The 14728-nt window shown below is 55.2% G+C and overlaps 1 protein-coding gene across 1 annotated transcript; it reads left to right on the forward strand.

Annotated features, from left to right (window-relative positions):
* Window positions 1-2493: 2493 nt before the first annotated feature.
* Window positions 2494-12204, forward strand: LOC119114561 (exocyst complex component 5-like). The gene is given in 16 exon segments (XM_037238650.1): window positions 2494-2874; window positions 3267-3397; window positions 3558-3675; window positions 4426-4623; window positions 4805-4869; window positions 5266-5356; window positions 5358-5450; window positions 5841-5996; window positions 6599-6771; window positions 7352-7571; window positions 8094-8234; window positions 8594-8727; window positions 9015-9201; window positions 9868-10024; window positions 10807-10967; window positions 11341-12204. Coding segments are annotated over 16 exon segments (2151 nt in total). The 5' UTR covers window positions 2494-2838; the 3' UTR covers window positions 11431-12204.
* Window positions 12205-14728: the final 2524 nt, after the last annotated feature.

Consider the following 14728-nt stretch of genomic DNA (forward strand, 5'->3'; position numbering starts at 1 on the left):
AAATGGGCCTAGAGTAAGAAGTTCCTGACGGCATTTCCGCCACGACGGCGTCAATTTACTGCCTCGACTCCCGGCGTAGGCCATAGGCGTTAAGGGTTAAATTGGACGTTCGCGCGGCGGGCTTTCGACTTTGTTCATTTAGCCACGCTTCAGATTAACACGCGCCCGGGTGGCCGGCTATATACCCTTCGCTCGGGTGGGGGTGAGGGGCCAATTCCCCCCCCCCTTTAGATCTCGGGAACTAAAGAAGCTACAGACACCAAATTCACAGGGCGTGTTGACCTGTACGTGAACTCCCTTAGGTCAAAGTTTCAGGTCCTTGCGTCATGACATTCGGGTCAAAAAGGTCAAACAAGGTCAAGTTACAGATTGACCTCCAGAGTGCTCCCAGAACCTAGATAACCGTTTCTAAGCCAAAATTCACATGCTCATGCAAGGTCAGTGACCTTGTTTGACCTTTTTAAGGTCAAGGTAACCAAACTCATGCAAGATTGCTTTGTGTTTTGAATTTGACTAAGCGACAAAGATAACGCTGGGCAGTATGTTCCTAAAACAAAACGTTGAGATGGGTCATTTTAGGTCAATAACCTATTATGACCTCTAAGAAGTCCATGGAACACGTATAATGCGGTTCCTGCTATTAATCAATTTGAAATGAGCACCAGAAACTGTCCGATACAGCAAGCCCTAGAGAAGCAAAACAGGGTGGTTTTGACCTTGGTGTGACCTTTATACCTGACCTTATGTCAATGTAATTTGCTCATTCAACTGTAATGTTTCCTAAGAAAGCATCTCAAAGACGTATGGCTTCGTCTAACGCTCCGCTGTTAGATCAGATGAAGAATCCCCTAGAAATTGCCTTCGCTGAAACCATGGCCTGATTTTGACCTGTCATAGGTCAATGACCTTACAAGATACACCTAATTTTTATGTCAAACGATCCGCTATTCAATTGTCCACAGATATGCAAAATTTGGCGCGGCTGCGCCGCGCCGTTTGGAAACCATTCCGGAAACACCTTCGGGGTGGGGGCAAGTTGAGCCCCACGCCCGAGCGCATGTTAAAGAACGAGCACCCAGGCGTGTTTCCAGTCTGTCCTGCAGTGGGCCTCTGTCCTAGGGCCTTGAGTGGGGCGGTGGGCGGGTCGTCGATAGGGGCGATCTCGGCTTAGACAAGGCGGCCGGCAGCGCGCAGTGCCTTGTGGTCGCCGTGCGCGCACAGGCGTGGCTCTTGTTTCCCAACATTTACCATCGACGCGGGTACACTTTCAGGCGCATCGCGAGTTTCTGCAACGCGCCGTTGTGCCGCAAATTACACGACAATTTGTAAGATGCCAAGTTTTAATAACAGAAATGGTACGGCCACACGTATGACACGGCACGGGATCACACATATGGATTTTGCTCTCCTCCACGGATTTGCATCTTTTGTGCCAAAATTCGGCACATATAGCACTAATACACCCGGGATTGGCGTGCTTCAATTATGAATGGGAGAAACGAGATGACAATGTTTGGTGGCACGTGCCACATGTGAGGGCGCCCATGTATTAAAGTATTGATATGCACAATTTTGGTCTTTTGAGGGGCTTGCACGTTTTCATGATATCTCAGAAACCAGAGAATAAAGCGCACAGCGACTGGCATGCTTCGATAGGTGATCTAACGGACAATCACTGAAACATATACGACGTCACACTGCACGTGTAATGTGACATGCGCACATTAGCTGTGAAACTGCATTTTGCCGATTTCGTCCATTTTTACGCTTTGCGCAGGTATCCCGCTCTTATGACACGAAGCAGCACGAGACTCTCAGCACACAGAGCACGGAGGTACTGGGGAGTGGCATGCATTTATAAGAAATCGAATAGATGATGGCGTTGTATAAAGTGGCACATCGCACGCGCTGCATGGATAGATAGGGAATCGAGCAAACAATCACGTGGTATAGATTGTAGCGCCACGTATGCGCGAGCCAGGAAAATTGATTTGGCCGCTACCGACCGTTTTTCGCTCTTCAGTACCATGCAATACTTTTTGATACAACGGCACTGCGTGCTGCCATCGTTCAGAAGACTGACAGTTGATGAAAGGGACAAAAAAGCACCGGCCACACCACCACGATCGTTCGCTCATACCATGGAATAGGTTCGACTGTGATGCGGATAGCGCAGGCGAAATGCGCTCACTCCTGCCGGCAGCCGCCAGAGGCCGCCAGCACCGCGCGCGGCCTGCGGCCGAGTCTTTTTCCACATTTTACGCGATATCTCGTCAACCTGGGCACCTAGAACTGTGATTCCAACTGCTAAAGATACATTATGAAAATTTCCAAATTTTGCACCAGCGCAGCGAGGCAAGCGCGCAGGCGCTTGTACGTACTAACTAGACTCGAGGACGCGTTGGTCGCGGTTGAGCTTCCGTGGAGGTGGGATGGGGCAGCGCATTTGATGACGTCACCAATCAAGGAATGCGTCACTTCTATAAGCCGGTTTAATGTAATAGTTACCTACCCTTAAGCCGGAAGTAAATTTCCTCCCACGGGGGTGACTAGGTCCGTCGAGGAAAAAAGGAGGCCTTGCATTGGCACCATGATTGGGACATAGAAAAGGACGCATCACAAAAAGTGATATTAGGCATTTGTGATGGGCGTTAAGGTGGTGTGTGGGTCCATCTCTGAAACACGAGAATTCGATAGTGGTTTCAGCCTGCAACTTCCAGGATGTCTGCTCGCACTGCCCTCAGCGGTGTTTAGCAGTTGATGAATAAGCAGTGACTCGTTTTTGCGCCCGTTTCTTCAACACCTGTTGCCTGGTTACCAAGGCCTCAAAGAGTCAAGATGATGATGTATAAGCTTCTGGATGAAGTTGAGCAGGTAAGAGGGTGAGCATTTGTTCATTCTGCTGAGGAACAGCTAACTAAGCTCAGATTTTGCCAGGGCTTGTGCCTCTAGATAAAATTGTGCCTATCATACTCTGTTTGAAGGCTGCAAAGTTTATGATTAAAGTTCTGGATTTTTTATGACTGAATTATGCAGAAGTCATTAGCCTGCCACTAGTACTGTGTTTAGGTGCACATGATCAAAAATCAGTCATTTTGAACCAGCTCACAAACTGGCCATGGTGCTTTGCATGGAGCATGGTGCTATGCAGGTTATAAGGTGAATTCATAATAAATGCTTTTTGTCAGTGCACACAGCAAAGTTATGACAGGATGCATCACAGGATATTTGACAAAATGTCACTCATACAATATCTGTATGTGCAGGAGTCTTTCAGTGCTGATGATTTTGTGGAAAGACTGGCTTGGAGGGCAAGTGGTGGAAATCTTTCCACTAAGACAGACAATGAAGACTTCAATCCCCAGATCATCCATGATGCCTTTTCATCTGCCATCAGGTGAGGAAAAATTGATTTTGTTTGTGCATTATGTATATCAGGTGATCCCAAAATTGTGTTGTGCATTAGGTATTTTATTACTCAAACAACCATGGATATGAGAACCATTATATGCATGCACATCTAAATGTGGCATAGTGCAGTTTATTGATGTTTTCAGGCAGCTGACAGATATACAGAGGAAACAGCAAAGGGAGTGTGATCAGTTGGAAGCTAAGCTGAAAGATGAAGAGGCCAGATATGCCCAGAGAGTTCACAAGCTGATGGATAGAAACAAGGTGAGTCTGAAGAACCAGGAGTGACATGACCACCACCTATAATGCAACTTTCAGTATTGGGGAATTTTCACATCTTAGACTGTGGATGTCCACATGCTGAGTGCAGGGATAAATGCAGCTGCAAGTGGCATATTAATTTCATCCCATCCTTACAGAGCAGCTGGTTAGAGCACCTGCCTTCTGGTCCATCCACCCATGGTGCAATGAGTTTGAGTCACATGATTTACTCACTGTTTGTACCTGACTGAGATGGCCCACAGCTGGTGGGAGTGACCATGCAGATGGCCAGGTGATGTCAGGGCACAGAACATCAAGCATCATAGCTCAAAGTTGTGACACCAAGTTTTACTGTTGACCTTGAATTTTGCAATCCGGCAGGAGGGGTGGGGGCTTACACAACAAGTGCTGCTCAGTGTAAGCTCTGATCCCAGAAAGATCATGAAATGTTTTGGATGAAATCTTTCTTAAAGTATGCACACTTAATGACAGTATTGAAAAAAAAACAATGAAAGGACATGCTGTTCTTGGGAAATGTGTAAGATTTTGTGGTATGACAAGTTCACTTTGTATTTCACTCAGGGTAATCAAGAGCTTGGTATCTCAATCAGCCACCACTTTGTGCATTAAATATGTACCAAGCACACTATATCTTTTGGTTTCTTTCACTGGCCTGAGCACAAGTACTTGCCATCACACATCCAAACCACATCCCACTTTGTACTGTTGAAAGATTTTGTCTTTCAATTTCAGGATGATTTCAGCATCCTGCACCAGCTGGATGAGAAGATCAGTTTTGTGGCAACCAAGGTGGTGCACCTGGGCGACCAGTTGGAGAGCGTCAACACACCCCGCTCCCGCGACGAGCGTGCCCTCCAGCTCATGCAGCACCTGAACCGGTTCATTGACGCCGAGGCGCCCACCGACCCCCTCTTCGACGACGACGAACAGGTCAGGAGGCTGCCCTGTGGGTGTGCTTCACCTGGTATGCCATGTCAGAGTGAACATCAGCTACACTTTACCTGCTGTGAGTGAACATGTGTGTATGGTGTGTGACTTCGATTTACAGAGCGTGAATGTACGTGAGGATGTGTTCAGTAAATGTTCAACCGTCATGTTTCTGTTGCTGCAGATATTCGAGGCTGCCGACGTGATACAGAAGCTTTATCTCATATCGCAGGAGCTGCCATCGGGAAAGTAAGTTTCTTTCAAATGTGCGACGTCGCTCACGTGCTGGTTGTCTGCCATCGCATCAGGCGGGATGAAAGTACGGAGTGGACATCACGGCCACGCTAGAACTGGACTTGACTGGCCGTGTGGGACTGCCTGGCATCTGCTGGCCCATGCCCGCCCGCCGGTCGGCCACGGACCGGGTGACCCCGCCCCGCCGCGGGATGCGCCTGACCCGGTGTCGACGCCAGGTTCGAGGGCGCCCGCCCGCCGGTCGGTCACGGACCGGGTGACCCCGCCCCGCCGCGGGATGCGCCTGACCCGGTGTCGACGCCAGGTTCGAGGGCGCCCGCCCGCCGGTCGGTCACGGACCGGGTGACCCCGCCCCGCCGCGGGATGCGCCTGACCCGGTGTCGACGCCAGGTTTGAGGGCGCCCGGACTCGGATCGGCCAGAAGTACGACGGCGTCGAGCGGCGTCTGATCGAGCGGTTCGTGGCGGCTCAGAAACGAGGACGATCGCGACGCCATGAAAGAAGTGGCCTCTGTGCTGTCACAGTTCAAGGGCTACTCGCAGTGCGTGGACGCCTTCATAGAGCAGAGCCAGCAGGTGAGTGTTCAGGGGACATTGGGGCGCTGCACACTGGCCCAGCGTGTATTGTGAGAGGGCTCCAACGCAGCTCCACTGTTCAGTGAAGGACTGGCGATGGCCACTATGTCATCAACAATGGCGGAAGCAATTGGCATTACGTAACACGCCCGCACGCACGTTTGCGCACGTCTTCGGTTTTACCGTCTGTTGTGCATGTTTGTTGTCCACAATCTGATACTGATCGCAAACTGGCCAGGGGGACGTGAAATGTTCCGCCTGCCGTGCATGCAGCCATCCTCGCTGTAGAACAGGTTGGCGCCCCCTGGATGTCCGCGTGGCGCTGTAGAACAGGTTGGCGCCCCCTGGATTCCCGTGTGAGACCGTTGACCGAGCGGCCGCCGCTTTCAGGGTGCGTTCGTCAGCCGCGACATATTCCGCGAGATCGTGCCGGTATGTGAAAGGAACGAGCCTATCATCCACTACGTGTTCCACAACCCAGCCCAGGTGATGGGCCGCTTCGTGCTGATCATCTTCCACGGCCGGCTGCAGGAGCACCTGCACCAGGTATGGCCTCCCGTCGGGTCGTCACTAGTTGCCTCGTGGTGGGACCAGCGTCAGCTCTATCAGGGCATCTGATGCTGCGCTCAGTCGTCTCGGCGATTAGATCTGGGTGTATTCAAGCAGCAAAACGCCGGGTGCGTGTACAGACGATTATCCGAAGTCGTAGGGCTGCGATGTTGTGTTTGGAAAGCGCCCGATCAACGTCAAGCGTTGCCTGGCAGTGGTCCTGTGTACCGTGCGCTGGCTTACCCGCTCGCCGCTCCGCTTTAACCCCGCTCTGCGAGCCGTGACACCGTCCTGTCCTGGGCTCGCTTGTCCGCTCGCCACTCCGCTTTATCTCCGCTCTGCGGGCCGTGACGCCGTCCTGTCCTTGGCTCGCTTATCCGCTCGCCGCTCCGCTTTAACTCTGCTCTGCGAGCCGTGACGCCGTCCTGTCCTGGGCTCGCTTGTCCGCTCGCCGCTCCGCTTTAACTCCGCTCCGCGAGCCGTGGCACCGTCCTGTCCTTGGCCCCCTTGTCCGCTCGCCGCTCCGCTTTAACTCCGCTCTGCGAGCCGTGACACCGCCCTGTCTCGGCTATGTCATGGCCTCGCGGAATCTGTGGCAGACCCTGGCTGACCAGTCGAACCGGTGCCGCTACCTGGACCAGCTGTGCGACCTGTACTCGCGCACGCAGCACCTCACCAAACAGCTGGCCAAGTTCAACATGGGACACGACAGCTCCTTTCTCAACAAGCTGGCCAAAAAACTCTTCCAGGAGTACATCAGCAGCTACATCAGGTGCGTTGCATGCCTGGATGCATTTAGCTAGGACATTACGAGCGCTGTACGTTTGCCTATTTTCCCCTGAGTTGTGCTTTGGAACCGTGGAAGACACCAGTCTTCCTGTGGATACGAACGCTGTCTTTTGTGTGAGATAATTCGTCGGGCACTGGCTGGCAGACGACCTGCGTAACCGTCATCTGGTCAGTGGAGCTGACCAGCCTGTGATGTCTGTCAGTGGTGGCGTCGCTCGTTAAGCCCTTTCCCGTCGTGTGAACTTGCCGTCCGTAACTGGCCAGTCCTGCCCTGACACCGTCCTGTCCTGTATAGCCGTGCTCGAAAACAACGACCCGAATGCCGAGAAAGTGTGTCATCTTTGAGAGAGGCCGTGATGTTACAACATCGTTGCGACCGCGCCTTGGCGGCCCATGGCCCATATATATACTCAAGGCAATGACCTGAAGCCAGCCACCCCGAAGAGCTCACGCCGTTCCGCTCATGGGATGCCCTCACACCCGACCCGCGGGCGGTCGCCCTGTGGGAGCCGGGCGGCGCGCTCTCGGAGCCGCGTCACCGCTTCCCCGCCCGGTGCCGGCAGCGTAGAGGTGAAGCAGCTGCGCCAGTGCTGCGCCGACACGCTGGACGAGTACTACACGTCGCAGGGTCACCAGAAGCGCCACCTGTACGGCGGGCTGGGGGAGCTGCGCAGAGAGGCGGCCGCCGTGCTCGGCACAAAGACCAGCATCAACATCGCAGCCGTCGACGACCACGGCGGCCGCACGTTCCTCTCGGAGGAGACCGCCATCAACCTGCTGCAGGTGTGGCTGGCGCCGGGGACGGGCGCGCCGGTGCCGGCCGTCGCCGCGTCTCTGGGCGGTAACGGCGCAGCGCGCGGCTGGCGCGGTCCGGGCTCAGGTTTACCGTGATACAATATGGTGACCGGCCGCGGCACCCCGTCTCACGCGTCGGAACCGTACCAGCCACGCGTGTCGCGGCGTATTCGCAAGACAGAGGACGACACGGACGAGGCCGGGCGCCGGCACTGCCCAGTGCAGTGACACAGCTGATGCGGGGCGCCAGCGCTCCTCTCAGTCGGCCAGCTGCGAGCGTGTCGAGTCGTCGGACTGGTACGTCACAACGCCGGTCGGCAGCAGACCCATGGCTGCGACGTCCAGACCTGGCTCGCAGCGCGTCGGAGGATGCCGCGGTCCTGGCGGCGTGCCTGTCGTGCGGCCCGTTGTCGATGATGAGGCGTGGCTGGGCCTGACCCGGGCCCGGCCCAGCCCGCCAGCCGGCTCACTGTGTCGCATGTCTGACCAGACGCTACGCCCTCTCGCTAGGAGGCGAAGCGGGCGTTCAAGCGGTGCCAGGTGCTGTCGCGGCCGCAGGAGCTGGCTCAGAACGCGCTGCAGCTGTTTGACATCCTCGCCAGCAGCCTGCTGGTGGAACACATCGACTACGGCATCGAGCTGGCGCTGCAGGTATGGACACGGCGTGCCGCCGCCTGCCGCCCGCAGTGCCGTTCGGGCGCACACCGGCCTGCAACCGACGTTGCGACCGGCGTTTTTACTTGCTGGAGAATCAGGACGTAAGACCTTCCAACGAGCTCAAGCAAACTAAACCATTCCTGTGCTTTGAGTCAAGAATTCGTTGGCGAAGTCGGTAATTGGTTTAGTAAGTTCAGCAATGTCACGTATTACCGGACACAACATGACATGCCGAATGACGGCGTGTCTCTGCGCCGCCCTGTCTTCACGTGCTGTCAGAGTCTGCACCTCCCTGGCCTGGCCTGGCGTCCCGGCCACGCCCAATGACGCGTCGCTCCCGCCCCGATCACCAGGCGGTGCCGGTGAACGAGCCGCGTGCGGAGCCGCAGCTCTACTTCTATGACGTAGTGCGTCAGACCAACGGCGTGGTCCACCTGCTGGAGAAGCAGTACGCCGACTCGCTGCTGCCGCTGGTGGTCGGCTCCAGGTGAGGCTGACGCGTTGGCGGCTGGCTGATGGCTGATACGATACCCTTCTGATGGCTGATACGACGGGTTGGGGGCGGCATATTTTTGGTGCCTAGTCAGTTTCGAGTCGTAGTATTTTAATGAACATTGCAAAACCGGGCGTGTTTGGCTGTGCCCCATGCCTGCCAGCGACGAGTTCTGTAACTGGCCATTTCCCGTGCATGGCTGGTGAGCAAGCCCACCCACGATCGACCGCTGCCGGTGCGTTCGCCGGTGAGACCTGCGATATGTGTCTGTGATTTACCAGCTGCCAGGCGGAGGCGGCCTCGAGGAGGCGCGCGCTGCTGTCGGGTGTGCAGACCAAGCTGGACCTGGGCCTGGACCGTACGCTATCGGCTGCCTGCGCCTGGGTGCGTGTCATCCTGCAAACCGAACAGAAGAAGGCCGACTTCCGACCCGACACCGAGGAGGTGGTGCTGGCCTCGGCCACTCAGGTACCGGTACCGTACCGCGCGGGGTACACACAGCACAGGCCGTGATGGCCCGGTCGCTCGCGCACCGGCACGGTGCCGCGTGAGTCACACACGGGAGGGGGGTGGGGTGGTGCTGGTGTCGTCGACACAAGGGGGACTGGTGCTGGCCCAGACCTCTCGGATGTCGGTACCATACCGTGCAGCGTACTCACGGGAGGGTCATGTACCGCACAGGTACGACTGATGTTTGGCAGTTGACGCTTCCCAGAGCCTGTGATGTGCGTGGCTCTTCCACTGCTCAGGAAGCTAGGGTCTGCTTTTTACGGTATGGTTGGGCTATCGCCTCTGGTTTGAATGCGTGCGACCTGCACTCAGCGATCAGATTATGTGAAAGGCGTCATCGCACAGTCATGCTATGGTGCTGTGCAATTCTAGTGTTGGCTGCGGTCTTTCTGAGTAAATGGCTGTTTGCCCTGGGTTGCGTGATCGTGGCATACTGCTGCCCAATAATCGCAAATTGTTTATTGGAATGGCTCATACTAGCCACTCATTTCCGGCGGTGCCCTATCAGGAAAGCAAACGTACGCAATAGCATTGACCCGCCCCTGTGCTGCCTGCTGATGTCGTCCGCGTCGCTGCGGAGGGCGGGCGGCCGTCTCACCACGCTTGTCCTCCCCTTCCCCGCAGGCGTGCCGCAAGGTGGTTCGCTTCATCAGCAGCCAGGCGGCGCGCATCAAGGACTCGTGCGACGGCAAGAACGTGGACGCCGTGCTGACGGAACTCGGCGAACGGCTGCACCGCACCGTACTGGAGCATCTGCTGCAGTTCCAGTACAACACCACAGGTCAGTGGGCCGCGCCCACCGGCAGCCCCGGTGTCGTGCTCTGCCCAACTGGCGCCGGGCCTATGACGGCGCCGGGTCCCGTCTGTCGGCGAGGCTCGAGGATAGACTGACGCATTGTCGTCTGGCTGCTGGTCCGTGTGTTCTTTGATGCGTTTTGTACACGGCGGTTTGTGACAGCTAATGCCCATGAAATGGGAACATGACATTTGGTAATTTCTCTGATTTCGTTCAACAGAATAATAGTACTATTTTGATGGGATACTTCATCGCCCTTTAGTCCAAATGCATGCATATTGATTGACGTGCAGATCAACAGGCAGTGAAGAGTCGATATGCACGTGCAACGTGTCGGAGCCTTCGGCAAACGTGACGTATTTACATTGTTTGGAAAGTTCGATGTGCAGGTGGTACGAGGCAGTGTGCGCGGATAGCTCTATACGGCGGTGGCCTGTTCCCACCCAGAACTGCACTGATAGGCATTGTCCTCAATCGGTCGCACCTGCTCCCTCAGTCCTGTTGTTCCTTCGGGCCGTGGCTGGGATCCACAGTGGGCAGTTCGGTTGCCAACACTTGCTCCTCGGTGGCCCCTCCCTGTGAGCGGTCTGAGCCCATCGTGTGGGCCGGTGTGGGGGCGACAGTGCATTCTCGATGCCGGACGGCGCCGATCCTCTCCTGTCCGGGTCGTCGGCGGGAGGCCGCGGCCGCGAGCTTGGCCTGCTCAGACCGCCGCCGCCGCCGTGTGATGACGCGCTCGTGCGGTGACGCGCCGGCCGCCGTCTCAGGCGCGATGGCTGCCATCTGTGACGTGAACGAGTACCGCAAGTGCGTCGAGTCCTGGAGGATCGCCTCCGTCACGGCCCTCTTCGAGACGCTGCACTCGCTCTGCAACCTGCTGCTGGTGCTGCCCGACAACCTGCGCCAGGTCTGCTCGCAAGGGTCGCTGGTGAGTGACAGCTGCTGACGGGCGGCCTTCTTACACGATAGCGGATCTTAATGGCGGCGCGGATGTTGGGAAGTTGGCCGCTCATTTTCACCGGATGCCCTCTGTTGCGGCTCGTTTCGGTTATCGGACTTATTCGCCAGATTTGCACCTTGCACGACCGTTCACGTGTGGACCTGATCACATTAGGGCTATATGTCAGTACCGCATGCGCCTATCATTCGTTAAGACTGGATCAGGTTCAGACAGTGTCTGTGTGGACTTAAGCGCCAGCCGATGTCCGTCCTGTCGTCATTGAGTTTTCTATTACCTGCACATGATCAGTATATTCCTTTGTAATGTTGTGTTGAAGTAACACGTCTGTTTGTGGTCGCAGGCTGGCTTGGATCGCGCGGTCCTGATGAACTTTATCCAGCTACGCGCCGACTACAAGACCTCCAAGCTGGCGCTGCAGCTCCGCTGGTAGTGCTCGCCCCCCCCCCCCCCCCCCGACGCGTGCGCCGCCTCGCCGTCTGGCTGGTGTGGCGGTCTTTTGTGAAGACCGTCGCGCCCCGGGACCCCGACCCGGATCTTCCAGCACCAGTGACGGCACCCATCCCGCGGCGGCGGTCGAGGTCCGCTCTGCGCCGTGTAGGTGTAGGCGAAGGTGAACGTCCCCGCTGTGTGCGACGCCACCGGAGACGCCGGGCGGCCCCAGTCGGTGGAGAAGTCGCCTCTGCGGCTGCACGCGGCGTGTGGCGCCCTGTCCACGAGCGGCGCCCTCGGTGACGGCGGGCACCCCGCCGGCGACGCGCGTGTGCCCGTGGCCGTTCCGCTGTTGGTGCCCGCTGATGTCGCCGTGCTGTTTGTCCGAGCGAGAGTCACCGGGAGTCATCGGTATCTGAACCAAGTCCGAGTTCATCGTCGGTCTTAAGAAGGGAGCTGTTCCTGGAATATGTCGAACGGCTTCTGCCGATGTGTGCCGCTTTGTGCGCGTATTTATGAATGCATTCGCGGGCTGAAGGGCAAGGTTCACAGATGGCTGACCTCGGAGTGTGGTCGTTGGCTGGCGCCGGTTGGATCGTTGTCTTGCTTACGCGTGTCTCTTTACGTGCTGCATATCTTTATGGCGATTCGTGTGCTATCGCATGTTGTTTCTGTTCAGAATAGCATTCGTTTTTGATATTGTACCTCTATCGCTGGAGTAAAATGTGTATCGATGTCCCTTCAGAGCTGTTATCAATATATAAAAAGGAATTGCTGAGGCTAAAAATCGTTTGCCGGACCCAGCGAAAGTCAGTATGCACCGGCATGATTTGGTCAAGCGAAGGCATGATTTGCTTCTGGCGCCAGATCTGCCGCCGCTGCCTGTCTCTATCTGAGTGAGTGCGCCGCTTCGCAGTATGAATTGCCGGGGAGCTTGTGGGGTGTTCAAAGGTCTTGTCGGTACTTAGACAAGCCTCAACTTGTTTTAAGGAGAACTTCAACGGTTAAAACTGACTGGTCCCTCTCGTGCATTTCCAGCCCATTGCACGAATATTGCATAGCTCTGAGCAATGTTAACCTCATTCAGGTTTATTTCCTGCGCTGTGTGGAGGGGCCGTGAATGAATATCTACCGAGTATTCCAGCAAGCGCTTCTAACTGCGGAGCGCAGTAGCGGGTCGAAGGGAAGGACGGCGGGCTCGTCACCAGCGCTGCCAAGTTGTGTTGTGTTAGACGGCGCTCTTTCCGCATGTTCGCCGAATGACGGCGTTGGGATCCCGCCCTAAGAGCGAGCCAAGAGGACCCGACGACCAAAGAAGTAGGGATCATCGCCTGAAGCCGACCTGTTTCGAACCCTCGGCTGTGGAGTGCCTCAGAGTGACGCTGTCTCGCGCACAGCTCAACCTCCTGGTGCACACGCAGCCCTGCGTGAATACGCTTCGGAGGCTGAGACGGCGGCGGAGCGGCTGAATACCACCAAGGCTCCGACATGCCTTTGCTTGTTGTCGGTTTCCGCTGCCAGTTTCCGACAGGACGACATTCGATCAGGACGACATTCGTCTGCTTGTTAGTTCGAATGGTTGCTGAGATGGTTATAGGGAAATGCATATTATAGGCAAAGCTATTGGTACCTGCACAAACGTGCGTGATTTTTACCCAGTGTCGCTTTTAAGTTTGTTTTCTCAATGGAATCGCAGACTGACGACTCGTTTTGGTGTTTTGTCGACGCTGCTACTGCCCACCTGAAGCGCTGTGCATGAAGATAGGGCGTACCCACGAAGCCGCGGCCCGCGGCAACCCGTGGTCCAGTGTGAGAAGAGTAAGATGGGGCGTACCCACGAAGCCGCGGCCCGCGGCAACCGTGGTCCAGTGTGAGAAGAGTAAGATGGGTCGTGCCCACGAGACCGTGGTCCGCGGCGATTCGTGGTTCAGTGTGAGAAGAGTAAGGTGGGGCATACCCACGAGGCCGTGGCCCGTGGCGACCCGTGGTTCATTGTGAGAAGAGTAAGATCGGACGCGGGATTCGTAGTCATGTTTAAGGCTCCAGATTATGAAAAAGAGACGGCAGTCAATTATCGCTGTGCATCTGATCACCTGTATTGTTATCGCAGTTGTTATGATCGTGCCGGGGACTGTTGACGCACTAGATGAACGTGTCAGCCTCTTTCAAGCGATTTGGATGCTGGTGTGCAGTTGCCACGGTTCATGGGTGTCACGCTTCTACTCCTGTAACCAGGGGCATGGGTATGAGCTTTAGGACTTGACTGAGTCCAGGTCCTGGTGTCGCGAGCCTGAGTTAAGGTCTCGAGTCCACCTTAGATTGCGTGAACCGAGTGCGAGTTTGGACATTCGCTCGGCTCATAATACGAGTCCGAGTCCATGGCTGTTTAATCCAATGCTGTCAGTTTAGAAGTCGAGTCAAAGTATGATTCCGTGTCTGAATGCTGAGGTCTTCAGCAGTCAGAAGCCTAATTTTGCTGTGTGATCAAACAACGCAGAGATATTGGGTAAAGCACAGATTGGTATCAAACACGATCTTACCAGAAATAGAACACGCGCAGCGAAGTGTCGTGCCAGATTATCGGGGTAGAAATTGCCAAGGACACAAATGAAAACGAGGCTAAATTAAGTGTAGGGCGATCTCACTTTACTCGAGCTGACTAGGCTTCGAACCGCAGCTTCTCGATGTCTCGCCGAGCCAGCATCTGCAATGTCCGTGAAGTTAGCGATTTATTCAGCGATTTTTTTCAGCGACGAGTTCCGATTTCCCTGAAAAAGGGTGTTGAGGTCAGTCGTGGCATGAAAACACCAAAGATGGCTCTTACTTTGCAATGACATGTGACCTTGAAGGACAAAAGCTGGGTCAAAGGACAGGGAACTCGACATCACCCAAAAACCACTGGCCGATATGAGAACTGTGAGCATCAAAATATTCACAAGCGCAAGAGCTGGCGTCCGTCAAAAAGTTTTAGCCTCTCAAGGTCACCCTTCAAGGTCAAAGACGGGCTCAAGGGACGGGAAACTCCATATCACCCAAAAATTACCGGCCGATTTTTAACTTACAAGCATCAGAATATTAACCACAGAAAGAACTAGCGTCTGTCAAAAAGTCCTGACCATTCAAGGTCATCCTTCAGGGCCAAACGTGAGCTCAGAGGACGAGGAGCTCCATATCATCCAAAGATCACCGGTCAATTTAAGCTTGCATGCATCATGATATTCACTACAGAAACATGTAGTGTCCGTCAAAAAGTCCTGGCCTCTCGAGGTCATTCTTCAAGGTCTAGCGCAGCTCAAAGG

Source organism: Pollicipes pollicipes, unplaced genomic scaffold (genome assembly GCF_011947565.3).
Source record: "Pollicipes pollicipes isolate AB1234 unplaced genomic scaffold, Ppol_2.1 Scaffold_2655;HRSCAF=3109_pilon_pilon_pilon, whole genome shotgun sequence".
Lineage (NCBI taxonomy): Eukaryota > Metazoa > Arthropoda > Thecostraca > Pollicipedomorpha > Pollicipedidae > Pollicipes > Pollicipes pollicipes.